The sequence below is a fragment of the Petromyzon marinus genome, chromosome 30, assembly GCF_048934315.1.
Source record: "Petromyzon marinus isolate PM22_M1 ecotype Great Lakes invasive population chromosome 30, UKy_Petmar_22M1.pri1.0, whole genome shotgun sequence".
NCBI lineage: Eukaryota > Metazoa > Chordata > Hyperoartia > Petromyzontiformes > Petromyzontidae > Petromyzon > Petromyzon marinus.
The window spans coordinates 8869226-8896936 of NC_133696.1; the positions used below are offsets into that span (position 1 = coordinate 8869226).

Consider the following 27711-nt stretch of genomic DNA (forward strand, 5'->3'; position numbering starts at 1 on the left):
GTCTAGCGATAGGGCGTTGGCCGCTTGTTGCAGAGGTTCGAATCCAGGGGCCACCCTAGTTATTACTGCGGATGCAACCACCATGATATCTGTGGGGCAAAAAAAGAGCTTCATAACCTATTCGGATTCCTCCGGTATAAATACATATTCCAAGGCCGTAGCCATGGAGTCAACATTGGGGGGGACCAAATCTTCCAAGGTGTGTGGGGGTCCCCCCCCCCCAGAAAAAAAATCACTATTTGAAAACGAATTTCCTGCCTATTTTTTACAATAATGTCTAATAGTGTATAGTATTACATTGCTCTGTTTATTTATTTTTTACCCTTGTTTCATTGTATGTAATGGCAGAGATTAGGGATTAATAAAGTACAACCATTACCACAATCATATAAACAGAAATCTATTTTATAGCAATATATTTGGTGGGATATTTTTTGCATATTTGAATATGGGGGGGGGGGGGATATGCCCCCCCCTAATATATTTATTATAATTACGGCCTTGACATATTCTGCTTCCTATTCTTGGTTCTTTCGGTAAAGTCCCATTCTACGTGACTTTACCGAAAGAACCAAGAATATGAATCACTGCAGTCACGAAAGCTTTAAATCAAAAAATATTCGGATTCCGTTAATAGCACGCGCCGTCTGTTTCACACTGATACGTTGTAGATCCTGTGACGTCTTTCGCACGAGGAGGCCCACAGCTGTCAACCCATGCGACGGTTTAACCCGTATTCTTGTACAGGGAAATTGAGTTTTCAGGTCCATACGGCGTACAGCCGTTTCAGTACGGGCAAAACAAAATGTGTCTTCTTCTTGGTTTCTTTCGGTAAAGTCACCTAGAATGGGACTTTACCGAAAGAACCAAGAATATGAATCCTTGCAGTCACGAAAGCTTTAAATCGAAAAATGTGTCTTATTTGTTTGCGTTTCTCCCTTGTGATGTGACTGTGTAGATTGAACGTTGAGATGTATAAAAGGCACGGGGTCTGAATTGGTCTGTAATAAAGTAGGGCACACTGATAAGAAAATTGACAGGTACGATGCCGATGTGTGCCGGCTTCAGGGGGTCCAATATTTTCAATTTCGAAAATGACACCGAATAATACTCGGGTTGAAATTTTGCAAACACAGCGGCAATCGCCGCCCCCTACTGACGACGCACCGATGCCGCAGGTCACACTTTTACAACGAGACTCATCCTGGTCTCTTAGTTTCTCATAGTAAACTTGACTTTCGCAAACTTGATTTGGATGCTTTCGTGACTGCAGGAATTACTCTTTGGTTCTTTCGGTGAAGTCACGTAGAAAGAAAAAAGAAATTAAATAATAGCATACGACGTTTCGATTGCCAACACAAGCAATCATCAGCAGGTACAAATGAAAGAGAAAACAAAGCTAGTAAACTTAGAAATATAATGCAATACAACACAGATAGTCGGCTAACATACCTGGTTGATTACGTTCTTCCAAAGATTGCTAAATTTGAGAGAGAGAATTCCCGGCAGCTCTGTTGCCTTTGACGGGGGATTATACTGGTAGGAACGAAGTTGTAAACTGAGTGTACCAGCCTGCAATAGATTAATGTGTCCGTCCGTCCGTCCCCTTTCAATACTTTAACGAAGTGAAATCTCGTGCTGTTGGGTGTAAAATCAGCAATAGACAGCGCAGAGACTTGTCCTACCAGCCCACCCTGCAGGGACCTGTTTATTATTATCTGTGTAAGGCACTGCCACTTAAGATGGGACTCGGAACGCCTAACCATAATTAAGATACACCTATCTTACCGTATGTATGTTGAACTTCTTTCGCACGGTACGTAGCCAACCGTCCTAATCGGAGGTGCAGGGGGAAGGACACCAAACTAATCACAAAAAGCAGTTCTAGAGATATTAATTTTATAGAGATATTAATTTTGAATCTTCCCCACTGGCCTGACGACTTGGAAGGGGGTGGAAGTACCGACACTTGACCTCACCGCACGCGACCTTCCCACCAATCACTCAACTGTGTTGCACCCGTTTATACTGATTATAAGGGGCCGTCCATAAATGACGTCGCGCGATTTTGGACGATTTTTGACCCCCCCCCCTCGTCACACGGCCTCACAAAAAGTCAGACCCCCCCTCAAATATGACGTCACAAAGCTCTGCCCCCTCCCCCCTAAAATAAAACATGCTTCAAATCGCTTTAAACTATTGTCATTGTAGTGCGTATTTAATGTGGCGCTGCACTATTTAATTAAGTAGAACGTGTTGTCTATATTTATTTAAAGTTGCGCATTTTGATGTGACGTCACATTTCTCAAACACCCCCCCCCCCCCACCTGTCCTGAATCCTCACTCCATCCCGACCCCCGTGACCACCCACAACATCCCCGCTCCCTTCCGCCACGTTCACAAACCCGTACTGACCAGCGTGGTGAAGTATGGTCAAACGATCCACTCCCTCCCCGGTGACCGACACCACGTGGGTCGTGATGCCTTCATCCGACGGTGAATTAACAACGGTAATTAATACCGTATTCTCCAGATAATATATACCTCGATGGTCATACATACCGTATATCCTCCTCTTACACCCCGTATTTAAAACAACGTTGGATAGGGTGAGTCTTATCCACCGGTGTCTGTGTGCATGTGTGGAGCGGTGGTGTAGCGGTTAGCGCGCTGCGCTACCGGTGTCTGTGTGCGTGTGTGGAGCGGTGGTGTAGTGGTTAGCGCGCTGCGCTACCGGTGTCTGTGTGCGTGTGTGGAGCGGTGGTGTAGCGGTTAGCGCGCTGCGCTACAGACCCGGAGTCCCGAGTTCAATTCCCGCTCACGGCCAACACCAGCGACGATTATCTTGCACCAGGTCCCAGGGGCCACTCCCCACTAGGTCGACTCGGCCTCAAATGAGTGTGCGGTGTGTGGTAAACATCGCCACTGGGGGAGACAAAGGCGGCCGGGCGTGCTTTCTGGCAACCCAACCCCCTCGTGTGCCGTGCCGGCCTTCATAGGTGCTGCTCGCTAACAGCACTTGCCCCAAAAGTCTGTTAAAGGCTATAGGGAGATCTTTGTCTTTTGTATGTATGTATGAAAGACCAAAGCAGTAGAACTTTATTGGCGCCGGGCACACAGGTTGGTATTGAAGGTGCCTCTGACTTCCGATTCTTCGTCCGGAGAATACGGTCATTACCTGGATGCGTGCGCGTGGAACGACGACAAGGTTTGATGGCGATGATGGGGAGCAGCGGAGGACACCGCGGCCAGACACGGAATGTGAAACCTCACTTAAAAGGTTGCGTTTATTCATTTATTTGTGTATAACCCCCCCCCCCCCCCCCCCGAGAGAAAGATATAGGAAAAAAATCAATTTGCTACTTAAACTTGGTCATTAATGCCATTTTAATCAATTAAGAGCCAAAACTCGCGAATTTAGCACCGAGGTAACAAGACATGAAGACCCTGTGTCAATCAATTAAGGCAGCGGGTTAGTCAGTACAGCCACACACATGATACAGCATACAGTACACGATTCCTTTGGAATTCTCACGAGAAACACTTGCAAGTCTCTATGAAACGCATCCAATGCCTACATTCAAGTGAGCATTACTCTATAAAAAAAACTAGACTTAAAACGGGCGTAAGGGGCAAGATTCAATTATAAGAGGCAATTAGCATTAATTAGCCTACGATAAGTTCACGTGACAAAATGCCATACTTTGTTAGAGTTCACATCAACAGTGCCAATGCAGTACCATCGTCACCACCATCATTAGTATCATCGTCATTACTATCACCACGATTACTATAATCATCAGCATTACGATCATTACCATCATTGCTACCATTATCACGATTACTATAATCATTATCACCACTAATATCATCACCACCACTGTTATCATCATCATCGCCAGCACAACCACATCACCACCACCTACACCGCCCCAGTAAACGTGGAACTTTTGGCCTAAACTAGACGCCAATGTTGGCGCCGACTCCGGCCGCAACGTTGGCATGTTTACTGGGGCTTGTACCATCACCACCACCATCTGTTCGCAGCAGCGTGGCAGGAATAGAGGGGTTGACTGGGGGCGTGTGTGTGAGAGTGGCGTAATGAATTAGGCCACTCATTCATCACCACGTGAGGCTCCTTTCGGGGCTGGCTGCACGAGTTGCACTCAACCTGCACGAGTCGAAATATTGAATTGGGCCAGGTGCTCGGTCCGATTTATAGCAGGGGTGGCAACCGAAGACATAGGTAAGTTACCGAAATTAATTAAGTTTTTATGTATAAAGTGAGTTCACGGTCAAGCCACGGTCAGATGCAGGGTTAGCAGGTCAGGGTTTAAATGGTTACTGCTTGGGGTTAGATATTGGAGGTCAGAGTTTTTTCAGATTACAAGTTCAGGTTTATAGAGGTCGGACTTAGGAGAACACAGCAACAACAATAATAACATTGATGACCACGTGACACGTGGCTCACGCGAGTCTCTGAGTGTCGAGGAGCCTAAACCCAGATGACTTATTGAACCGAAAACTAAACTCGGCTTACTCACAAGCTATGTTTAAGGGCACGTTTAAACCCGACTTACATTTCAAACGCGCGTCTAAACCCCATTTTATTTATTTATTCTTACAAAACGATGCGAAACCCAACTTAAATTGATTAAGATCCCAACGTTAGAGTTTATTGAGCCAAGACGGTTTTAAACCGAGTGTTTAACCCCACCTCGTTGAAAAATAAAAGATAAGTAGTGACCAAAACATTGTACCTATTGATACGACCAGAACCTTAACACTTCCTGATATTCGATTGAATCATTGATTGACAATTGAATTATTGATTTATTGACAACATATGAATTTATTTATTGGTGTTACGAGGACCTGTTTGGCCATAACCTCTGACCCTGTCATCACAAGCAGCGTCGAGTCTCCTCCCCCTCCTCGCTGACCCCGACGCTTGACCCGACCTCTGACCTCTCCCTAAATGAGGCATCCGCGCTTACTACCACCAGCACTACCACCGCCGTAACCACCACCGTAACCGCCATCGCAACCGTCATCATCGTCGTCGTCGTCATCGTAGTCGATGGGCACGCTCAGCGGGGGGTACACGGCATTGAAGGGCCCTGCCAGCGCACCCTGCACCAGCTTCCTCTGCAGCCGGTGTCGCGCGTAGCGAGCCACCAGCAGCACAAAGCCCAGCAGGCCGAGGGCGGCCAGCACGGCATACACGAGGCTCAGACGGGTGGCCGCGCCGGCCCGGTGGCGCAGGGCCCGCACCGGCGGTTCCGGCGGGCTCCGGCGGTTCCCCTCCTCGGCGGCGGCTGTGGTGGTGAGGTTGACGCAGCGGGAGGAGGAGGCCCGCTCGGCCGCGGCAGCCGTCGCGCACACGGTGTAGGTGGTGCCGGGCTGCAGCTCCGCCACGCGGTGCTCGGTGACGCCTGGTGCCACCGCGGCGGAGTGCGCACCGCCACGGGGGCCCTCGGCACTGCGCCACCAGCGCAGCTCACTCACACTGCCGCTCAGCTTACCGCTCACCCCACTGCTAAGCTTACTGCTCACCCTCCAAGCGACCAGCGCCGAGAAGGAATTAACCTCGACCACAGCAAGTGTCGGCGCCTCCTCTTCTACCTCCTGCTTTACGGAAGAGGCGGCGGTCGCGGGTGACGAGCTGGTGGAAGACGATGAGGTGGATGACGAGGTTGATAGTGAGATGGATGGCGATGATGACGTGGAGGCGGAGGACCCGTGCCCACGGGAGGCGTCGCCACTATCGCCACCCACGCGGAGGGTGACGCTGCGCGTGTCAGCGCCCTCCGAGTTGAACGCCACGCACGTGTACACCCCTGCGTCGCTCTCGCGCACCTCGGCGATGCTCAGCGTCCCGTCGGCCTCCAGCCAGAACTTGTCGGCCAGCGTGTCGGTGGTCACCTTGTCCCCGGCGGGCGACACCCAGTAGATGGTGGGCTCGGGGTCTCCCAGCGCCCTGCAGTAGAGCGTGACCAGGGACCCCGGCCGCGCCGACGCACGCGCCGGCAGCGCGCCGCGTGCGATCAGCGGCAGGCACGCCTCCTGGGGCTCCGCGCCGTCGGCCCGGCGCCTCGCCGCCGCTGCCAGCATCGCCTCGGCGGCCGGCCGGCCTCTGGCCTCGGGAGGCTCCGCGCACACCGCCAGCTCGGGCTGCGCCACCTCGAGACCGCGCCGGGCCGTAGCGCCGAGCCACCATCGGTTGACGCAGTCGCAGCGCAGCGGGTTGGAGTGGAGGGACAGGCGGCGCAGCGCCGGCAGGGCGCGGGCCACGGCGCCGTGCAGGCCGCCGAGGTCCCCGTTGTCGAGCAGCAGGGTGGCGAGCCGGGGCGCGTCGCGGAACGCGTAGCGGTGCACGAAGGAGAGGCGCGGGTTGTGCGAGAGGTCGAGCGACGCGAGGCTGGGCAGCGACTCGAACGCGTCGCTGTCCACCGCCGCCAGCCGGGGCATGTCCCGCACGGAGAGCTCCTCCACGTGGGACAGGTTGCGGAAGTCGCCCTCCTGCAGCGCGACGATCGGGTTGCGGTCCAGCCTCAGCAGCCTGAGGCCCGGCAGCCGGCGCAGGGCCGCGGCAGGCACCTTGGCCAGGAGGTTCCCCTCCAGCGACAGGTCCTCCAGATGCTCCAGCCCGTCGAGCGCGGCCTCCTGGAGCCGCGACACGCGCCACTCGCTCAGGTCCAGGCTGCGCAGCTGGCGCAGCCGCGAGAACGTGCCGTCCGTCACGCTCGCCACCGGGTTGCCGCCCAGGGCTAGCACCCGCAGCCCGGGCAGAGCGTCGAACCAGGCGGCGTCCACCGAGCGGAGCACGTTGTGGTCGAGGAAGAGTGTGCGTAGGCTGCCCAGGCCCGCGAAGGCCGAGCCCGACACGCTCCCAATGCGGTTGTAGCCCAAGTATAGAGACTCCAAGCCTGGGGAGAGAGAGAGAGGGAGAGAGGGAGAGAGAGCAAGCCAGCGAATCAGCGGCATGCGAGAAGACGGAGAGAGAAAAACAACGTTACCCGCGTGGCATTACGTGGGTGCTTGTAAAAGGATTTATTTCTTAAACACAGTTGCTGAGTACAGGCCCAAATTATCATCGTCAATACCGCCATCAGCAATCAGCACTATTAAAAAAGTTGTAATTAAAGTTCGAGCATTTGCCGAAGTGACCGACCAAGGGGAGGAATAATTGTCAAACGCAGGGCCTCCCACACTACAGTCCTCGCGGTCCACCACCGGAAAGTTTTTCCCAGTTTACCAGTTTTAACTTTGATGTCACACAAAACGTTGTACCCGTGTGCACACCACAGGAAGGGCAGTAGAGGCGAGGGTATCGTGAATGGGGAGTTGTGCTGGTCACGATGGCAATGGGACCGCGCCGTCCCTCACCTCCCAGCGACTCGAAGCACCCCGAGCGCAGCGCCGCGATGTCGTTGCGCACCAGGTGGAGCTCGCGGAGGCCCCACGGCCCAGGGCCTCCTCCCAGGCGGAGGCCGCACGCGTCGGCCACCGCGCCTCGGGACAGGTCCAGCATGGCCACCTCCTCGTAGCCGCGCACCGCGACGTCGCCCGGCGGCAGCTCCGCCACGGCGTGGTCGGTGAGGAGCAGGGCCTGCGCGCCGCCCGGCAGGCGCGGCGGCAGCGCCGTGAGGTTGCCCCCCCGGCAGTCGACGGCACGGCTCCGGTTGATCCCGAGGAGGGAGCACGAGCAGAGAGCGGGACAGTCGTCTCGCTCGTCGTGGCTCGGCCACGTGGAACCGATCTCCTCTGCCGCCTCCTCCGCCTCCTCTGTCTCCTCGACGTCCTCCGCCGCTCGTTCGTCACCCGGCGGAGAGGCGGCGACCAGGGTGGCCGCGAGGGCGACCGCCAGGGTCAAGGCGGCGAGCCAGCGCACGGTGCCGGGCATGGTGCCGGCGATGGCACGGGATGCGGAGGCGGGCGGGTCACGTGGAGATGGTTACCTGATGATTTATTGATGAGGCTAATGTTGATGATGATGCTAGCTTTATGAAGGTGATGGTGTTGATTTGTGGGAATTATTGCGGAGGTGTTTTTAAAGGTGGGGATGTGAGAGATTGAATTGGATGTGTGGTTGTGGCAAGGGTTGCAATGTCCCCTGCGAGATACACACAGACACAGGTCCACAGTTCAGCCTCACAGAGTCATCGGGGTGAGTGCTGTTAGCAAGCTCTTATTTAGGCCAACACGGCCTTTGTCTCCCCACAGCCGATGTAAACTCGGACGAGACCCAAGACCGGTCAACCAAGGCGAACGTCGCGGACCGGTGGTCGCCTTGGCTGGCCGCGTATCGAACTCTGGTCGCCCGGGTTCGCAGCGCAATACACTAACCACTGCGCCACCGCTCGACCCCTTGGATTATAAAATACCTCCCGGTCACCCTCTAGAAATCCATTCTCTCTCCGTAGCTACGAAGATGTGCATGTTCCAACCCTACCCTCCCCCCTTCTTCCCCCCCTTCCCTCACTACCCCCACCCCTCCCACCCCATTCACACGGCTCCTTGGGATGCAGTAGCCCCTCACCCCCCGTGCAAAAATGCACGTGGCTTTGTTGCGCGGGCGATGGCAGCTGTGGCTGTGAAGGATTGTCTCTCAAGGGGTCATGGGTCACCGAGACTCAAGACGGCGGGGGCAGCCCGAGATCGGGAAAATCTAAACAATGCTAACCGTGCCTACACACACCCACATCATCACTCTACCATCATCGCCATCACCACATCATCACATCATCACACACATATCCATCATCACGTCATCACTATCACCATCCCGCTAAATAATCAAGACAAAGATCCCCTGCATAGCCTTTAACAGACTGTTGGGGGAAGTGCTGTTCGTGAGCACCTACATGGTGGCCAATGCCACACCCGGCCACCTTTGTCTCCCGAGTGGCGATGTTTACACACCGCACTAGGATCTCATTTGAGGCTGAGTCGACCTAGGGAAAGCCCAGGACCAGTTCCGATAATCGTCACCGGTGTTGGCCGTGCGCCAGAATCGAACTCGGTTCGCGGGGATCGTAGCGCAGCGCGCTAACAGCTACTCTACCGCGCCCCTCGCAACCACCACCACCACCACGTACAGCAGCATGCCAATGTAAGACAACTACCATGAACCACCAACAATGTCGCCGCCGCCGCCGCCACCACCACCACCACCACACGCGCGCAGACACAATGCAAGCCACATAAAGACCGCTTTGAGTCCCGGCTTCTCGGCGTCACGCCTTCTCAAAAGGAGAGTCAAAGGAAGAGTCACAACATCTCTCTGCTCACACGAGCGTGGCGCGTCGCTCGTCTGGCGGTCCAGTAAGTCGGTGATGGCAATTACACATTCCTATGGCGGTGGGGTGGGTGGCGTTATTAACACGAATGTTGAGCCATTGTTCAAATCACTGCCGAGATGACGGCTCTCCCCACGCTGTGGTCGAATGTTTCACCATACTTCACCACACTGGGATAGTAGTGGTATTGACGATGATACTAATGATGGTGGTTAGTGATGGTAGTATTGATAATGTGGTGGTATTGATGATGACGATTAATAATTAAGGCGGTGGTAGGATGATGGTAGCAGAGTAATGATAATTATGATGGTGGTGGTATTTATGATATGATGATCATGATGATGGTGTGATTATGATCCTGAGCCACAACTTTGCTTGTGCGCAATGCGACCATCCATGATGGACGGTCGGTGAGCAGATGAAGATCAACAACTTCTGATCAATCGCGAGAACCAGTAAAGAGGGACAGGGAGATCACTCCGGAGGGGGGCGCGGAGGGGGTAGGGTGTGGGGGAGGGGATATGTAGGGAGAGGGGGGGCTCGAGGTGCCAGATCCCTCGCAACGAAGCGCGATTGTGCATTTTGGTTTCTCAAATTCCACCCTCCCACCGCCTTTGTCTCTCTCGCCTACATCAGTGAATTCACACGCGACTGTGGTCGACTGGTAAACACGGGGGGGGGGGGGGTATCAGGGGCGGGGGGTAGCCGGGTCTCCAGAAATTGCGAGTGAACCTAAATCAAAGCCGAACTCCTCAAACTCCCGATGTCCACGTGACTATAAATGGACGTCTGAATCCATCGCCGGCCTTTCGGCTTTCCACACCAAACATTTGTCAAGCAGCATCATTCTTTAAGGCACGCGGTTTCGACCTTCTGGGTCTCATCGGCCAGAGGGAGAGAGAGAGTCAGGCTGGTTAAACCAAAAAAAATGCGGCTAGGTTGCCAAATATTTCCTTTGCAAGAGCACTCCCACCGCAAGCGTGGGCCCCTGTTCGCCCATGTGGTGCCGTCGAGTTACACGCCACCTTTGCGGTGTTTAAAAATTAACGTCTCAGGAACAACTAAACACGGCCCGGTAATTAACATTAGCGAGCAATTTGCAGTGCGAGCCGCGAGGACTTTTTGTGCGGCCCCAATGTGATCGCTGTCGTGTTTAAAGTGAGAATTTTAAGATTGAAGGTTAAGAGCAAAGTCTTGTGAAATGTCCATGGCCCCGACTGTACGACTAACTCATAGGGGCGAATATCATCGCCCCTACAATCACCACTCCCCAACTCTACCTTCTATCACAAACATCACCACCATCACTAATACCATCGCCCCTACCACCACCACCACTCCCCAACTCTACTTTCTATCCAATAGAAACCTCTCCTCCGCATCAAGAGTCCGAACATCCCACGTGGCCAATCTCAGTGGTCTCCTGTTCCTGGATCTGCCAGATGGAGTTTGGCCAGGAGGCGTCATGAACGCCTTGGTGTCTCCATCGTGGTGGAGGGGTAAACCAGCCCCTCGCATCCACTGATCTATCCACATCTATGACTTCTATCACAACCATCACCTCAAACACCCCCATCAGCCTCTCACCACCACTCCCCTACCCCGCCCCCGCGTTCACGCCGCGGTGGAGGCGACAGCTGCGCGATGGATGAGGTCTGGGGACCCGAGGGCTTTGTGGCTCCCTCTCCCGCCCCATTCTCATGCTAATTCACATGGGACGGGGGGAGGGGGACCCTGGGGGAGGGGGGCCTGGGGGAGGGGGACCCTGGGGGAGGGGGACCCTGGGGGAGGGGGACCCTGGGGGAGGGGGGCCTGGGGGGAGGGGGACCCTGGGGGAGGGGGACCCTGGGGGAGGGGGACCAGGGCAGACCCCGAGCTTTGTGAGCGCGTGAAAAGCGTGGCGCGATCTGCAGAGGGGTGTGCAGCGTGATGGGGTGTGAGATGGGGGGTGTGATGCAGTGTGAGATGGGGGTGTGATGCAGTGTGAGATGGGGGTGTGATGCAGTGTGAGATGGGGGGGGTGTGATGCAGTGTGAGATGGGGGTGTGATGCAGTGTGAGATGGGGGGGGTGTGATGCAGTGTGAGATGGGGGGGGGGGTGTGATGCAGTGTGAGATGGGGGGGGGGGTGTGATGCAGTGTGAGATGGGGGTGTGATGTGAAGATGTGGTGAGGGGTGAGTGTGTAAATCTCTCTGAGTGGTGTATGTGTGTGTGTATAATTATGCTACGTGTGTGTGCCTCTGTGTATGAGTGCGCTGTGCTGCGAACCCGGCCACCCGAGTTCGATTCTCGCTCAGGGCCAACACCAGTGACGATTGTCTAAACGGGTCATTGGCCTACCCTAGGTCGACTCAGCCTCAAATGAGTACCTGCTGAGATGTGAAAACATCCCCACTAGGGAGACAAAGGCGGCAGGCGGTGATGTTGGCCACCCAATCCCTCGTGTGCCGTGCCGGTCTTCATAGGTGCTCGCTAACAGCACTGGCCCCGAGAGTCTATGAAGGCTACATGGGGGATCTTTGTTGTTTGTATGTGCCTGAATGTGTGTATGTGGGTCAATGTGTATGTATATGAGCACGTGGTGTATCTGTATCCGTGTAAGTGAGCGCGTGGAGGAGGTGGTGGGGGCTGCCCCGAAGTGGAGACAATGCGAGGGGGAGCCCCCCACCCTGCCCCCCTCACTCCCTCTCCTCGAGTCCTTAACTCGAGCCCCTCCCCCACCCAGCGGGGGCCGTGTGCCCCATTGTCCTGGGCCCCGTGTGCAAGAATGGGGCCTAACGGCACTGCCCTGGAGTCTACGCTCCTCCAGAACCCGCTTGCATGAACCCCCTTACAGGGACCCCTTTGTATGAACCCCCTTGCATGAACCCCCTTACAGGAACCCCTTTGCGTGAACCCCCTTACAGGGACCCCTTTGCATGAACCCCCTTACAGGAACCCCTTTGCGTGAACCCCCTTACAGGGACCCCTTTGCATGAACCCCCTTACAGGAACCCCTTTGCGTGAACCCCCTTACAGGGACCCCTTTGCATGAACCCCCTTACAAGGACCCCTTTGCATGAACCCCCTTACAGGGACCCCTTTGCATGAACCCCCTTACAAGGACCCCTTTGCATGAACCCCCTTACAAGGACCCCTTTGCACGAACCCCCTTAAGGGACCCCTTTGTATGAACCCCCTTACAGGGACGCTCTTGCATGAACCCCCTTACAGGGACCCCTTTGCATGAACCCCCTTACAAGGACCCCTTTGCGTGAACCCCCTTACAGGAACCCCTTTGTATGAACCTCCTGACAGGGACCCCCCTTGCATGAACCCCCTTACAGGAACCCCTTTGCGTGAACCCCCTTACAGGGACCCCTTTGCATGAACCCCCTTACAGGAACCCCTTTGCGTGAACCCCCTTACAGGGACCCCTTTGCGTGAACCCCCTTACAGGGACACCTTTGCATGAACCCCCTTACAAGGACCCCTTTGCATGAACCCCCTTACAGGGACCCCTTTGCATGAACCCACTTACAAGGACCCCTTTGCATGAACCCCCTTACAAGGACCCCTTTGCACGAACCCCCCTTAAGGGACCCCTTTGTATGAACCCCCTTACAGGGACCCTCTTGCATGAACCCCCTTACAGGGACCCCTTTGCATGAACCCCCTTACAAGGACCCCTTTGCGTGAACCCCCTTACAGGGACCCCTTTGTATGAACCTCCTGACAGGGACCCCCCTTGCATGAACCCCCTTACAGGGACCCCTTTGCGTGAACCCCCTTACAGGGACCCCTTTGTATGAACCCCCTTACAGGAACCCCTTTGTATGAACCCCCTTACAGGGACCCCCTTTGCACGAACCCCCTTACAGGGACCCCTTTGTATGAACCCCCTTACAAGGACCCCTTTGCGTGAACCCCCTTACATGGACCCCTTTGTATGAACCCTCTTACAGGGACCCCTTTGCACGAACCCCCTTACAAGGACCCCTTTGCCTGAACCCTCTTACAGGGACCCCCTTTGCACGAACCCCCTTAAGGGACCCCCCTTGCACGAACCCCCTTACAGGGACCCCTTCGCATGAACCCCCTTATACGGGCACCATTAGTGACCCCTTGAATGGACCCCCGTTACATGGAACCCTTCGCATAAACCCCGATGGGAATCCACTTGAATTAACCCCCCTTCAACAAACCCCCGTTACACGAACCTCGTCAATGAACCCAGACTGCGAGAGCACCGTCACATATTTATCCCCTTCGAGTGCACTTCTCACTCGATATTTCCCGGAGCGCCGCTCGTAAGGGATTTACCGGCGTAAGGCACTTCCACGAGAGTGCACTCTGTCATCGGGGGCCGTCAATCAAAAAAATGACGAGAAACATTTTTTTTCGAATCCGTTAGAACAACAAAACCCAACTCAACGAATAATTTGGGTCTTTCGGTAAAGTCACGTAGATCGGTTCAAAGAAAATAACAACAACAAAAACGACTTATTTTCTTTGAACCTAACTACGTCGCTTTACCGAAATACCAAAACAATGTGAATTCCTGCAGCCACGAAAGCTTTAAGTCAACATCCAACTCAACATTTCAAGATCCGCGGTGCACTGTGGTGGTGACCGCGATACTCCGGTTCCGTAATAAGCAACGGCACGAAGCGGTCCTCTTAAAGAGGCGCACGCCGCGCCGGAGCCGCAGGTTGCTGACCCCTGACCCACCCAACGCCATCCACAGCGCTGTGTTATTGTACCCCTTTATAGCGACCATCCTATGAACCAGCTTTGTAAATTTTGAACGCGTGGGTGGAGCTTTACCTTGTTGTTAAGTGTGCGTTGTTGTTGTTGTTGGTGGTGGTGGCTTAATCAAGGCGAGATGGATCTGGCGTGGCCGCTTACAAAATTACCCAACATCGTTCAGGACTGTCCCAGCTGAACTTATACAACAAACCTGTATGGACCCAATCCCCTTTAGGTACACGGACTCCCCTCTCTCAGGGGACTAGCCTTGTGTGCACCCCGTTTGAATGAACTCCACTGTGTGTATAATAACACGTGTTAGTAAACATTGAACGTTGGACCAATGTTCAGTGCGCTAACCACTGAGCCACCTATCCCCTCCCTACCTCCCCTACCTTCCCTATGTAATACTACACGTACAGCCCCTGTGGCAATCCACTGCTGGATGAGGGCCTCCCCACGCCCTGGGACTCGTTAGCGGTGGGGGGGTTATGTGACCGTATTTCCCGATTGCATTTGAACAATCACAACAAAGCAATTGGTAAAAACTGTCTCCAACACAGCAATGTTGTTGTTCGTCATCAGCGATGTTAAAACGTCTTGCACGAGCTCTACTACACCGGATTAACAACGAGCTAACCCGAGTCGACGTCTATTCCTTCCCACTACAAGTGCCCACTCCACATTGTCGCGTCGAGGCCGAGTAAGTTCGGGCAAAACACGATGGCGCGCAGAGGTCTCACCTGTGTGCAGAGATGGGGAGCTGGTTCCCCGACTCTCTCTCCCTCTGTCGCCGTCTCACTGACTTCGCCGGCTCTTGCACTCTCCCTCTCTGCTCCCCGTAAGCCTCCCACCCCCCAACCTCAATCGGGGGGGAGGCTGTGGGCGAACCCAGCAGCCCCCACACGCCTCCCTCCTCCCATCCCGTCTGCGACACGCGGCTTCGTGTTCGCGGCTAGAATTGGGGGCTTTTGTGGTTTTCGTTTCGCGGGTTGCTGAGCACGGGACAAAAAAACCGCCAGGCGGCCAGAAATAACCCGCACTATTAAAGTTGTAATAGGTAAGAGTCAACGCCTTTGTGGAATAGAGCGCGAGGAAAATGTTGCACGAGCTTCGGGTACGTGAGACGATGATGCATTGGGGGGAATTCTACAGCACAAAGTCTGTGAAAGGCAATATGGGACATCTTTTGTCTTTGCGTTGTTGCGACTTGCGGTGTGGTGGTTGAACGCGGTGTGGGTGAGATCCAAGTGTCTGGCAGACCGGTAGATTCATTGAGTGAAGCTCACGGGAACAGGGACCACGGTGGTAGCAGAAGTAGCTGTAGAAGAGCAATATGGTTTACAGCTAGGGTCAGGGTTCGTCGTTAGGCTTCGAGTTTTAGGAGTTCGGGGTGAGAGATTAATTTTTTTACATTTGTGTTATGGGTTACAGTTATAAGATTAAAGTCAAGAACTAAAGTTAGGTCTTAAGTTAAAGCTGGGATGAGTGTTAACATAAAGGCTTGTGTTAGCATTATCGTTAGCGTTCGTGGTTAGCGTTCAAGTTAGGATAACCTTTAGTGTTAGGATTCGGTGTGGGGTTACGGTTCGGTTGAGATGGTGTTAAGATCAGATTTGGGGTTAGAATTAGCGTTGATCAATTATGTGCTAGGGTTAGGAGTACAGCAGATTTGTGGTTAGCTTCGTGGTTCGGATTGTCTTTGTGGTTAGGGGTTAGGGATTTAGAGTTCGGGTCAGGGCATCCAAAGGAGCCGTGTTGCTCTGCAACGAGATGCCCACGCTTTGCCGATTCTTCTCCCCCACCCCACACACACAAAAAAGATCCCCCGTACAGCTACGGAAAAGACAATTGCGGCAAGTGGAACTCGGGTCACCGGGTTCACGTTCTCACGATAAAACACGCTCACAGATACATTCCAGCATGGGTATTCCCATCTCTTACAAGCTGCATTGCCCGCGTGTAAGAGACCAAATAGCCTCCAAGAGTTGTTCTCTAAAGTTTGCTCGAGTTGAGGTGGTCCTTCCGTCAGCAGTGGGTGTGAGCGAGCTATTGCAGCTCTGCGCCTTTATATTTCAATTGTACACGCGCACACACCCCAAGAGCACGCCCAATTCAAAAGTAGTCTTTCGTTGACAAAGCTTCACACTGGCGTGACAGCCCGACACACATCCTCGGCGAGTCTCGCTACAAGAGCCGCCTGTTGTATTAGGTCCAATCCTTCTTTAACACGAGGCTTGGGTTTCCGGAATCACAAGATGACGATTTTGTCGCAGACGTTTTATATACGTTTTTGTTCACGTGTATGCACGGTGGCCACCAAACGCCCCCGTGTGCGGTTCGGGCCCCGAATAAGGGCTCCGCTTATAGCACTTGCCCAAGTCAGTTGAGGACTATTAAGAGGGGTGGGTGTCTAGTCTTTTATAATTTCATACACACAAAAAAGAGCATACACATGCAGGCAAACACACACACAAGGATCCCCTCCCGGACCGTGGTAAAACAACTTGCACACCCCCCCCCCCCTCCGAAAAGTTTAGCTCGGTATGCCACTGACCAGTGATGAATGCAGGGATTTTATGGGGGCCGTGTGGCGGCTGTTGTTGTTGCTCCTGCTGCCTTAACAGCACGGCGATGTCACAACAAAACACGGGGACACAGCGCGCTTCATCGTTTTATTGAACACTCTCTCTGCCCACTGCTCCAGGAACAACCCTCGCTCCCAATCGAGCGCTCTAACAGCAGCAGCGGCGGCGGCCCTTTCTACACGCAACAAAATAAACCGGTTCAAAAGTTTTGCGAAAATTCGCACACTGTACACAGACGGCCACATTTGCCAATCCACCGTTGGATGAGGGCTTCCACACGCCATGCGGGTTGCGGGTCGCTTATTTGACACCTAACCAGGCTGGCCAGTGTGGGTTGAAGGAAAGCGTAGACGTGGGAGCATGGTCCAGTTCAATAGATTTTGCTGTACTGCCCTCTGCTGCCCACCACCTAACCTCAAAGCAGCCTACGCTTGTTTTTTTTAATGCTCGGTGGTCAACCATCCAAGCACTACCCATGCTTCGCGCCTGCTTAGCTTCCGAGATCGGGCGCATTCCAGGTTTGATTTGGTTTTCGGTATTTCATATGCTACCAAGTAAAAATAGTTTTTTGTGAAACCGCTGTGAATTTAACCCATCTCGGGCACGAAGCTGAATTGGTTTGGTGAAAAAGGTTGCGATAAACTGGTTTATCTCGTGTAGAAGCGGTCACCGAGGCTCAGGATTCTCACGTTCCGCTTCGTAAAATGTAATAATGCACGTGTCCCATCACTAACAATCCACGATAACTATAGTGCGCTCACACCTCCAGACAGCGGGCGCATTAAGTTAATTAGTAATTAAAAATTACCTTCATTATTGCACTTGGCTTTCAGAGGCTACGGTCAACAACGCGGTCAACTCAATATGGATAGACAGAACGACAGACGCATAACGGGACGAACGTGAGACACGGACACACAGACACACGGGAATGAGGACACGGGAGGAAAAAATACACAGGGTTCAGACATGCATGGGGACACATGTGGACAAACATGGGGTCTGGGGCCACAGAGACACATGGGAACATAAAGACACAGGTCATGGGGTTGACATGGGAGACAAATGGATACACAGAGGCACACAAGCAACACAGACACTCACACGGGGACACCAATACCAATACCCGCCATTTGCCACTAAGTGATGGTGACGTCACCATGGCACCTGTGCCAGGCCAGATGCACTTTGAGGCCACGTGAAGTTTTCGAAGGCTCGCCGACAGGTCTCGGGATAGACCCAGGTGCCATGGGTTGGCTGACACTGAGATGACCGGTAGATGCACCACAGACACACGTGTACCCATGCTCACACATATGCTTCTCGGGTACACCGATACTTGGCACGTCCTGGCCACAGTCCAGACCCGGGGATCAGCGGCAAGTCACCCTGCGTCACGTGGCCCTGCTTAATAAGCAAGGAATTTGTTCGACTGGGCGATGAAACTGTGCTCATGGTGACCACGGCTTCACCCGTCGCACTTCGCCGGCCACCCCCCTCCCCCCTGATGTTTACCAGTCTGGTCACGGTGAATAAACCGCCCCACTCCGCACACCACCCCCCAAAAACTTTACGTATGTCAAGAGCTGCGTTAAAGCCCCATCACGCTCCATCGCGCGTTCCTCCGTGTGTCACTTGGGCTCACGGGTGGGCCCCGGTGAGAGGAGGGCACGGGGAAAGCACTGCTCGCAAAACACGGACAGGCGACCGCCGCAAATAAATTAGCAGCTGTAGCGGCAATTATCATAGAAATGTAAAACTGATAGGTTTAAACCCATCGGTTTAAGTTCAGCTTGTTTTTCCGTTCTCCCGATTATATTTGAAATGTGATATTTGTGGTGTCATTTTACGAATGAATTTCCAATCACAACTCTTGCAGGGAACAGTGCACAGTATTCCCTCGTTATTCACGAGCAATACGTTCCGGAAATGCTTGTGAATAGCTACATTTGCAGATATCGGTCTACGAACATTGTACGTGCAATGTCTGCAGATGCTTCTAAAACTCGATGCAGCCGAGTAAAATTCCAGATGCGATTCGCGGAGAGCCAAAATCGCAGATAGAAAGTTTGTGAATAAGGAGGGAATACTGTACCACCTTGTGTCCAAGAATGGCCCCAGAAGATGACACCTAAGAACTAATTTGCAAATCAAATCACTGAAATAAGCCAACTTTATCCACACGAGGAGCACACTATTTATATGCCTTGAAAATAATGTTTCGGCTATGTCTAACTCAATTGCATTTTTTTGCCAAGAGTTGAAATAAACCGAATTGTACGAAATAAAATAAAATAAAGTTTTTGTGCAGTCATTGGTGATCCTGGCAGAGACCAACAGCTCACAACACTTGAGAAGGCAGTTTAATCATCACAGGGAGGCTGCCGCAACCCAGATTCAAACCGAGGGTCTCAAGCAGTTGCTACCTCGGTGACTCTGGCATGGCCATTAGAAACTCCTTGAGCCACTTAGCAACCTGCTTAAGAAAGTTTGTTGCCGCATGCGGCTCGTTAACACTTGAGCACTTACGTGGGGTTGGGTGAGATGAGGGGGCAGGTGGGCAAAGTTTGGGGCTATCAGGGAGGGACAGCTGGGGTTGGACAGTGTCACGCCCCCGAGCACTCCGTGTACGTCGTCACCATGTTTCCGATTCTCTGTGTGACCGTACGGCAGTGCTGCGACCTGGCGCCGCCATGCGAGTGCGCTTGAGCGTGCGTGTTAGCGTGCGCGTTCGCGTGAGCATGCGCGTGCGCGTGAGCGTGCCCCCTGCTCCCGGCCTTGGTGCTGGCGCCGCTGAAGATGGAGTCGGCGAGCGGGTCGGCCCTGAACAGCTCCTCGAACAGGCCGTTTGTGTCGAAAAACTGCTGCCGGGCGGACGCGCGCCGGGGCCGCTGGTGGTGCGAGCCGAACGTTGAGTCGGCGCGACTGCCGGCTCCTCCTCCCGCTTGCCTCCCGAAGCCAAAGTTGGGCGCGTCGTCGAAGTGCCGGAAGAAGTCGTCAAAGTTGAAGTCGAAGTTCGCCCCCTGTTGCTGGTGCTGCTGCTGGTTGAAGCCGCTGCCTGGCGCTCCGCCGGCACCCGCACGCCACCCAAACGTGTCGTAGTCGCGGCGCCGCTTCTCGTCAGACAGTACCTCGTAGGCTGGATACGACGTAAGGGAGACAAGGGCACGAGTCAGACATGAGCAGTGAACGTGTAACATTTTATCATCCGCCCGCTTCTCCGGCAACTGTACACGCCATCTCTGCCACCGATGCCACTCCGAGATCCCTTTAGCCCCTGACCTTGTGCAGGCAGGCTACCAGTTGGGGCCCCGTGGAGATGCTACAGGGAACTTTTCTGTGGAGAGATTACGTACCACACAGGAATGACTTACGCAGAGGCTGTAGCTGGTGGCTGAGGCTGAAAGCAAAAAGCTAGAAGCAATCACACTCTGCTACAGCAATAGATCCAACATGCAGACCTGCGCCATAAAGGTGATTTTACAATTAATTTGTCTAAATTCCAGCTCCGAGCATTACAAATTTCAGTTTTAGTGTCATGCAAGGAGCGCGGCTCTCTGAAGAAGGGTGCATGGGGCACTGCAGCGACGCCTAGTGTGAGCTTACACAGGGATAATTTTCGAAATAAACCAATCTACCAATAAACCAAGAAAAAAATCCGAACCCAGGACACCTCATTCAGTTATTACCCCCTCGCTATTGTTGGCTCGCGACGTCACGTGCCCTCCAGTCTAACCGGCGATCAGAAAAATAACCACTGGGAAATCGAGCACTGCCACCCAGTGGTCGCCATTGACACGTCACACGCCACTTCTGCAGGAGCCTACGGAGAGTGTGGCGGCAGGGTTAAAATACTCAAAATCATTTATACCCCGACCACCCCGCCACCCGGGATAGTTTTAACCCCTCCATCCAGTGTGTCATTCTCATTCTCCCATCTATAATTATGTTGGGAGTTTGCCTGTTTGTCTTGTAGCGACATTTAGACAAATGTGGAATTTTAACTGGGTTGTAAGATACCTACATACTATGCTGACCCCGGCGGGGAGGCGGGTATCATTGTTATCACCAGCAATGATCAATCCACTGCTGGATGAAGGCCTCCCCAAGTCGTCGCCACCCGCGATGTAATAATCCACAAGGCACACACAAGCCGATTTCACGACCCAACTACAGCAAGAGTATTTTTAACCTGGTGTCCAACTGATATCTATCAGAATTCTGGCCCTGAGGTCAGGATTCCACGGGGATGCCCTATCTGACAAGGGCGCCACTGCTCACCCTCGGCGATCTCGTGGAAGCGCGCCTCTGCATCGGGGTTCTTGTTCTTGTCGGGGTGGTGCGCCATGGCGAGCCGGTGGAACGCCTTCTTGATCTGGCGCTGCGAGGCCGAGCGTGGCACGCCTAGAACCTCGTAGTGGTCGCGCTGCTGCTGCTGCTGCTGAGTGGCGCCCAACAGCTCCGCCACCAGCAGCACGCACAGTGCGCTCGATAGTGCGCTCTGGGGGGGCGTCATGATACACAGCACTGCCTGGGAGGAGAGGGGGACACACTGGCGAGTTAGAGGTGAGTGAGGTGCATTCGCCGGGGGGCGGCAGCACGCCTTGTCTGGGGGGGGCAGCTATGATGCACAGCGCCGCCTATGGGACAGAGGCGGTTAGGAGCATGCAGGCACCACGAGTAACTGGGCAAGTAAGGCAACTACCACACAGTACATACAGGGTACGTACAACAGTCACATACAACGTATGTACAACATGTATAACACACACCATCATCAGCCAAGATCAAAACACTGTTGGATAAAGGCATCCGAAAGACGCCACACCTATCTCATGATCCTACGATGTAATAACACAAAACATACGTTACACAAAACACACGCTAAATGCAAAAATATAACACACATCACATACAACACAAAATAGCTACATATTACACACAATCATACCACACACAACACACCACATAAGACACATCCACAGAGCAAATACAACATACGTATACATGTTGAACTTATTTCACGCCGTACACAGCCAACCGTGCCAATCGGAGGTGCGGGGAAGAGGAGTGAGCGGTGGGCAGAGAGAGGTGGACTCGAGCAGAGAGCGCAAGATTGGGAGGCACCAAAACAGTGACGCCAACACGGCGCTAAATTTAGAGATTAGTTAACTTCCTACAGCGAGACATGTTCAGTGAACCCAGCAGCGTCAGCATCAATCACATAGCAGACACGGCATCATCAAACACACGGCATCTTCATCAGGCAAACACGGCATCATCATCATCACACACACGGCATCATCATCACGCAAACACGGCATCACCACACCCAGACTCGTCACGCTTAACATCATCAAGACACGGTACCGTCACACCCAGCCCCATCACTCAACACCATCATCACAACCAGCCCCATCACACAACACCATCATCACAACCAGCCCCATCACACAACACAATCATCACATTCAGCCCCATCACACTCAACACCATCATCACACACAGCCCCATCACACTCAACACCATCATCACACACAGCCCCATCACACTCAACACCATCATCACACCCAGGCCCATCACACTCAACACCATCATCAGACCCAGACCCATCACACTCAACACCATCATCACACACAGGCCCATCACACTCAACACCATCATCACACCCACCCCCATCACACTCAACACCATCATCACACACAGCCCCATCACACTCAACACCATCATGACACACAGCCCCATCACACTCAACACCATCATCACACCCAAGCCCATCACACTCAACACCATCATCACAACCAGCCCCATCACACTCAACACCATCATCACACACAGGCCCATCACACTCAACACCATCATCACACACAGACCCATCACACTCAACACCATCATCACACACAGCCCCATCACACTCAACACCATCATCACACACAGCCCCATCACACTCAACACCATCCTCACACACAGCCCCATCACACTCAACACTATCATGACACACAGCCCCATCACACTCAACACCATCATCACACACAGCCCCATCACACTCAACACCATCATCACACACTGCCCCATCACACTCAACACCATCATCACACACAGCCCCATCACACTCAACACCATCATCACACACAGCCCTATCACACTCAACACCATCATCACACACAGGCCCATCACACTCAACACCATCATCACACACAGCCCCATCACACTCAACACCATCATCACACACAGGCCCATCACACTCAACACCATCATCACACACAGCCCCATCACACTCAACACCATCATAACACCATCATGACACACAGCCCTATCACACTCAACACCATCATGACACACAGCCCTATCACACTCAACACCATCATGACACACAGCCCCATCACACTCAACACCATCATGACACACAGCCCCATCACACTCAACACCATCAACACACACAGGCCCATCACACTCAACACCATCATCACACACAGCCCCATCACACTCAACACCATCATAACACCATCATGACACCCACCCCCATCACACTCAACACCATCATGACACACAGGCCCATCACACTCAACACCATCATCACACACAGCCCCATCACACTCAACACCATCATCACACCCAGCCCTATCACACTCAACACCATCATCACACACAGCCCCATCACACTGAACACCGTCATCACACACAGCCCCATCACACTCAACACCATCATGACACACAGCCCCATCACACTCAACACCATCATGACACACAGCCCCATCACACTCAACACCATCATCACACACAGCCCCATCACACTCAACACCATCATCACACACAGCCCTATCACACTCAACACCATCATCACACACAGCCCCATCACACTCAACACCGTCATCACACACAGCCCCATCACACTCAACACCATCATGACACACAGCCCCATCACACTCAACACCATCATGACACACAGCCCCATCACACTCAACACCATCAACACACAGCCCCATCACACTCAACACCATCGTCACACACAGCCCCATCACACTCAACACCATCATCACACACAGCCCCATCACACTCAACACCATCATCACACACAGCCCTATCACACTCAACACCATCATCACACACAGCCCCATCACACTCAACACCGTCATCACACACAGCCCCATCACACTCAACACCATCATGACACACAGCCCCATCACACTCAACACCATCATGACACACAGCCCCATCACACTCAACACCATCATCACACACAGCCCCATCACACTCAACACCATCATCACACACAGCCCTATCACACTCAACACCATCATCACACACAGCCCCATCACACTCAACACCGTCATCACACACAGCCCCATCACACTCAACACCATCATGACACACAGCCCCATCACACTCAACACCATCATGACACACAGCCCCATCACACTCAACACCATCAACACACAGCCCCATCACACTCAACACCATCGTCACACACAGCCCCATCACACTCAACACCATCATCACACACAGCCCCATCACACTCAACACCGTCATCACACACAGCCCCATCACACTCAACACCATCATGACACACAGCCCCATCACACTCAACACCATCATGACACACAGCCCCATCACACTCAACACCATCATTACACACAGCCCCATCACATTCAACACCATCATCACACTCAACACCATCATCACACACAGCCCCATCACACTCAACACTATCATGACACAGCCCCATCACACTCAACACCATCATCACACACAGCCCCATCACACTCAACACCATCATCACACACTGCCCCATCACACTCAACACCATCATGACACACAGCCCCATCACACTCAACACCATCAACACACACAGCCCCATCACACTCAACACCATCATCACACACAGCCCCATCACACTCAACACCATCATCACACACAGCCCTATCACACTCAACACCATCATCACACACAGGCCCATCACACTCAACACCATCATCACACACAGCCCCATCACACTCAACACCATCATCACACACAGGCCCATCACACTCAACACCATCATCACACACAGCCCCATCACACTCAACACCATCATAACACCATCATGACACACAGCCCTATCACACTCAACACCATCATGACACACAGCCCTATCACACTCAACACCATCATGACACACAGCCCCATCACACTCAACACCATCATCACACACAGGCCCATCACACTCAACACCATCATCACACACAGCCCCATCACACTCAACACCATCATCACACACAGCCCCATCACACTCAACACCATCATCACACACAGGCCCATCACACTCAACACCATCATCACACACAGCCCCATCACACTCAACACCATCATCACACACAGCCCCATCACACTCAACACCATCATCACACACAGCCCCATCACACTCAACACCATCATCACACACAGCCCCATTACACTCAACACCATCATCACAACCAGCCCCATCACACTCAACACCATCATGACACACAGCCCCATCACACTCAACACCATCATCATCACACACAGCCCCATCACACTCAACACCATCATGACACAGCCTCATCACACTCAACACCATCATCACACACAGCCCTATCACACTCAACACCATCATGACACACAGCCCCATCACACTCAACACCATCATCACACACAGCCCCATCACACTCAACACCATCATCACACACAGCCCTATCACACTCAACACCATCATCACACACAGGCCCATCACACTCAACACCATCATCATCACACACAGCCCCATCACACTCAACACCATCATCACACACAGCCCCATCACACTCAACACCATCATGACACACAGCCCCATCACACTCAACACCATCATCACACACAGCCCCATCACACTCAACACCATCATCACACACAGCCCTATCACACTCAACACCATCATGACACACAGCCCTATCACACTCAACACCATCATCACACACAGCCCCATCACACTCAACACCATCATCATCACACACAGCCCCATCACACTCAACACCATCATGACACACAGCCCCATCACACTCAACACCATCATGACACACAGCCCCATCACACTCAACACCATCAACACACACAGCCCCATCACACTCAACACCATCATCACACACAGCCCCATCACACTCAACACCATCATGACACACAGCCCCATCACACTCAACACCATCATGACACACAGCCCCATCACACTCAACACCATCAACACACACAGCCCCATCACACTCAACACCATCATGACACACAGCCCTATCACACTCAACACCATCATCACACACAGCCCCATCACACTCAACACCATCATCACACACAGCCCCATCACACTCAACACCATCATCACACACAGCCCCATCACACTCAACACTATCATGACACACAGCCCCATCACACTCAACACCATCATCACACACAGGCCCATCACACTCAACACCATCATCATCACACACAGCCCCATCACACTCAACACCATCATGACACACAGCCCCATCACACTCAACACCATCATCACACCCACCCCCATCACACTCAACACCATCATCACACACAGCCCCATCACACTCAACACCATCATCATCACACACAGCCCCATCACACTCAACACCATCATGACACACAGCCCCATCACACTCAACACCATCATCACACACAGCCCCATCACACTCAACACCATCAACACACACAGCCCCATCACACTCAACACCATCAACACACACAGCCCCATCACACTCAACACCATCATCATCACACACAGCCCCATCACACTCAACACCATCATCACACACAGGCCCACAATAACCGTTACTTTCCATTGCGTTCGTTTCTCGTAATAACGTAGTACAGTATCTCCAATAAACTAAAACTGCGAATTATTAAAACAGTTCACACATGTTCATCAAACGGCTCTAGTTAATAGCATATGTCTTTTATACTCGTACGTAGGAGTATCATCGTTCTAAATTATAATCATGATAGGGTGATTTAATTATTTTACCGAGGGCGCAGATACCTCCGACCCCTGAGGTAGTGAAGTTCTTCCGTGAAACCGCAGCAACAGTATTACTTACACGGTTAAAACAAAATCACATATGTTGACCAGTTACGACGACATTCAATTTAAAATGTTACAATTTTAATTCGTTAAAAAAATGAAGGCGCGAGACGAACGCTGCTGAGCACCTACGCGCCAAGCAGCTTCCAGAACGGACGAGACCAAGGCACGCGGGGGGGGGGAACTTGAACTCTAAAGTTGTGGACGCGTCCACACTCACAGACGAAGAACAAGGTGTATTTTCCCAATAACAAACCACACTCTTCAGTAATAAATATATGTAATACACTTAAAACACGTTACAGTCATTCGTTTTGTGAAGTGATATTATTGGACTAGTGTACAGTACTGTATATAAATTACCTTCTACCCCGATGGGTTGGTAGAGTCCGTTCCGAGCTTACAACACGAAGCTTTTTGCGATTGGTCCACGAAGCGTGTCCCACAGTGCACCGGGCGAGAGGGGAGGGGCTCCGGGGGGAGCGGCTCGGGGTTGGGGAGGGGGGCATCGGAGTTCGGGGGGCAGCCTCGGGGTGGGGGTGGCTCAGGGTGGGGGTGGGGGGCCTCAGGGTGGGGTGGGGGTGCTTGGGGTGACGGTTGGGGGACCCGAGGTGGGGGGGGGGGCAGCCTCGCGGTGGGGCTCGGGGTGGCGGGCTCAGGGTGGGGGTGCTCGGGGTGGGGGGGGCTCGGGGTGGCTCGGGGTGGGGGTGCTCGAGTTAGGCGGGGGCCTGGGGTGGGGGGCTCGTGGTGAGGGGGGCAGCCTCGGGGTGGGGTGACCTCGGGATGGAGGTGGGGGGGGGGCTCGGGGTGGGGGGGCAGCCTCGGGGTGGGTGCTCGGGGTGGGGGGGCTCGGGGTGGCGGGGCCTCGGGGTGGGGAGGCCTCGAGGTGGGGGGGGGGCTTGGGGTGGCGGGCCTCGGGGTGGGGGGGGGCAGTCTCGGGGTGGGGGGGCCTCTGACCCCACAGCTGATCTTATAACTGCAATTGAAAGAATGAACCATCAGTGCCATTACTGTACCCTACGTAATGAATTC

The 27711-nt window shown here is 53.3% G+C and overlaps 2 protein-coding genes across 4 annotated transcripts; both read right to left on the bottom strand.

Annotated features, from left to right (window-relative positions):
* Positions 1 to 3368: 3368 nt before the first annotated feature.
* On the bottom strand, positions 3369 to 16585 carry LOC116947562 (uncharacterized). The gene is made up of 3 exons (XM_032963448.2): positions 14778 to 16585; positions 7390 to 8116; positions 3369 to 6929 (listed from the first exon to the last, which is right to left on the bottom strand). Exons 2-3 carry the CDS (start codon positions 7904 to 7906, stop codon positions 4975 to 4977), a joined length of 2472 nt encoding a protein of 823 aa, XP_032819339.1. The 5' UTR covers positions 7907 to 8116; positions 14778 to 16585; the 3' UTR covers positions 3369 to 4974.
* A 110-nt stretch (positions 16586 to 16695) lies between these two features.
* DNAJB9 (DnaJ heat shock protein family (Hsp40) member B9) lies at positions 16696 to 27110 on the bottom strand. Of its 3 annotated transcripts, none has more exons than XM_032963452.2 (3): positions 27043 to 27110; positions 20904 to 21153; positions 16696 to 19761 (listed from the first exon to the last, which is right to left on the bottom strand). In XM_032963452.2, the coding sequence occupies exons 2-3, from the start codon at positions 21136 to 21138 to the stop codon at positions 19229 to 19231; spliced, it is 768 nt and encodes a 255-aa protein (XP_032819343.1). In that variant the 5' UTR covers positions 21139 to 21153; positions 27043 to 27110; the 3' UTR covers positions 16696 to 19228. The 3 variants fall into 3 exon arrangements, with proteins under 3 accessions (XP_032819343.1, XP_032819342.1, XP_032819341.1); XM_032963451.2 differs by lacking the exon at positions 27043 to 27110 and adding an exon at positions 26812 to 26891; XM_032963450.2 differs by lacking the exon at positions 27043 to 27110 and adding an exon at positions 26623 to 26860.
* Positions 27111 to 27711: the final 601 nt, after the last annotated feature.